Source organism: Rhizophagus irregularis, chromosome 19 (genome assembly GCF_026210795.1).
Source record: "Rhizophagus irregularis chromosome 19, complete sequence".
Taxonomy (NCBI): Eukaryota; Fungi; Glomeromycota; class Glomeromycetes; order Glomerales; family Glomeraceae; genus Rhizophagus; species Rhizophagus irregularis.
In genome coordinates, this window is record NC_089447.1 from 514,418 (window position 1) to 515,919 (window position 1,502).

At 30.1% G+C, this 1,502-nt stretch overlaps 1 protein-coding gene across 1 annotated transcript; it reads left to right on the forward strand.

Moving 5' to 3' along the window:
* On the forward strand, nucleotides 1-1,341 carry OCT59_010646 (uncharacterized protein; the record flags this gene model as incomplete). The annotated part of the gene is made up of 1 exon (XM_066136044.1): nucleotides 1-1,341. The coding sequence occupies one exon, from the start codon at nucleotides 1-3 to the stop codon at nucleotides 1,339-1,341; it is 1,341 nt and encodes a 446-aa protein (XP_066000718.1).
* Nucleotides 1,342-1,502: the final 161 nt, after the last annotated feature.

Consider the following 1,502-nt stretch of genomic DNA (forward strand, 5'->3'; position numbering starts at 1 on the left):
ATGTTGAACAGAAAAACATACGGAATAGATATTGGTATAAATAATTCGGAACGAAAAGAAGTATTATCTTTGCATCAAAAATTGAATTTGGAACAAGATTTGGAACGAATCCTTCCTTTTCATCTTACACAACATCATACTTCTAATAGGGAATTAAAAATGAATTCTGATCGAAACCTAAATTCTCCTTACGGATATAATACTCAAACAATTTCAATAGGAGATAGTCAAACTAATTTTGATAATAGTTTCTCTAAACAAATTGAACTTGGATATTATACAAATAATGTTACCAGTTCACAACAAGGTAATTTCAATAGTATACCGCAACAAATTCCCAAAAGACCAGGTAATAATGGAAATGCAAATTCATTTTGTGGAAATATCGGAAATAATGTAATGACAACACAAGCAGTTTCGATCACCAATAGTCAAGGCAATGGTTTCCTTCAATCCATCAATCCTTTTTCAACATCTGCGACACCACAAAATAGAGTTATTCATAATGTCACTAATTCACAACAACAAATTGATTTCAATAATATTTCACAACACATTACTGATAGAGAAATGGGATCGTTTCATGGAAGTATTGTAAATAATACACCCGTAACACAATCTGTTTTGACAACAGATATTAATCATGGTAATAATAGTAGCCAAAATGTAAATGGAACAAGAAATTTTGCTTACGCATGTCAACAAGTTGATCTCAATAATAATTATAGAAACACAGATTCGCATGGTGGAAATATCAGAAATAATATGATGACAACACAAGCTAACGGCTTGACGTACGATTACCAAGACATAAATGATATTCACCAAGTTACTCAATCACAGCAACAAGTTAACTTCAATAATAATTGTGGGAACTCGCATAATGAAAATATTGAAAACAATGTAACGACTTCGCAAGCTAATGGCTTGACATGCGATCACCAAGATATAGTAAATGATATTCATCAAGTTAATCATATCAACAACAATTATAGAGGTACAGATTCGCATAATGAAAATATTGAAAACAATGTGACGACAACACAAGCTAATGACTTGACATGCGATCACCAAGATATAAATGATATTCACCAAGTTAATCATATTAACAATAATTATAGAGGTACAGATTCGCATAATGAAAATATTGAAAACAATGTGACGACAACACAAGCTAATGACTTGACATGCGATCACCAAGATATAAATGATATTCATCAAGTTAATCATATTAACAATAATTATGAGGACATAGATTCGCATAATAGTAATATTGATAACAATGTAATGACATGTGATCGCCAAGATGTAAGTGATATTCATCAAGTTACAAGATGTTGATTCCCATCATATCCAACATTAGCAATGAAACCGTTTCGATATGGTTTAATTTTTATTTCTCGTTTACACTAATCAAAATTGACGAATTTATAAAGTGCTAATCTATGTTAAAATTAATAAATATATTATTTAAAGTTATGTTTGGGAGAAAAAAAGTAATA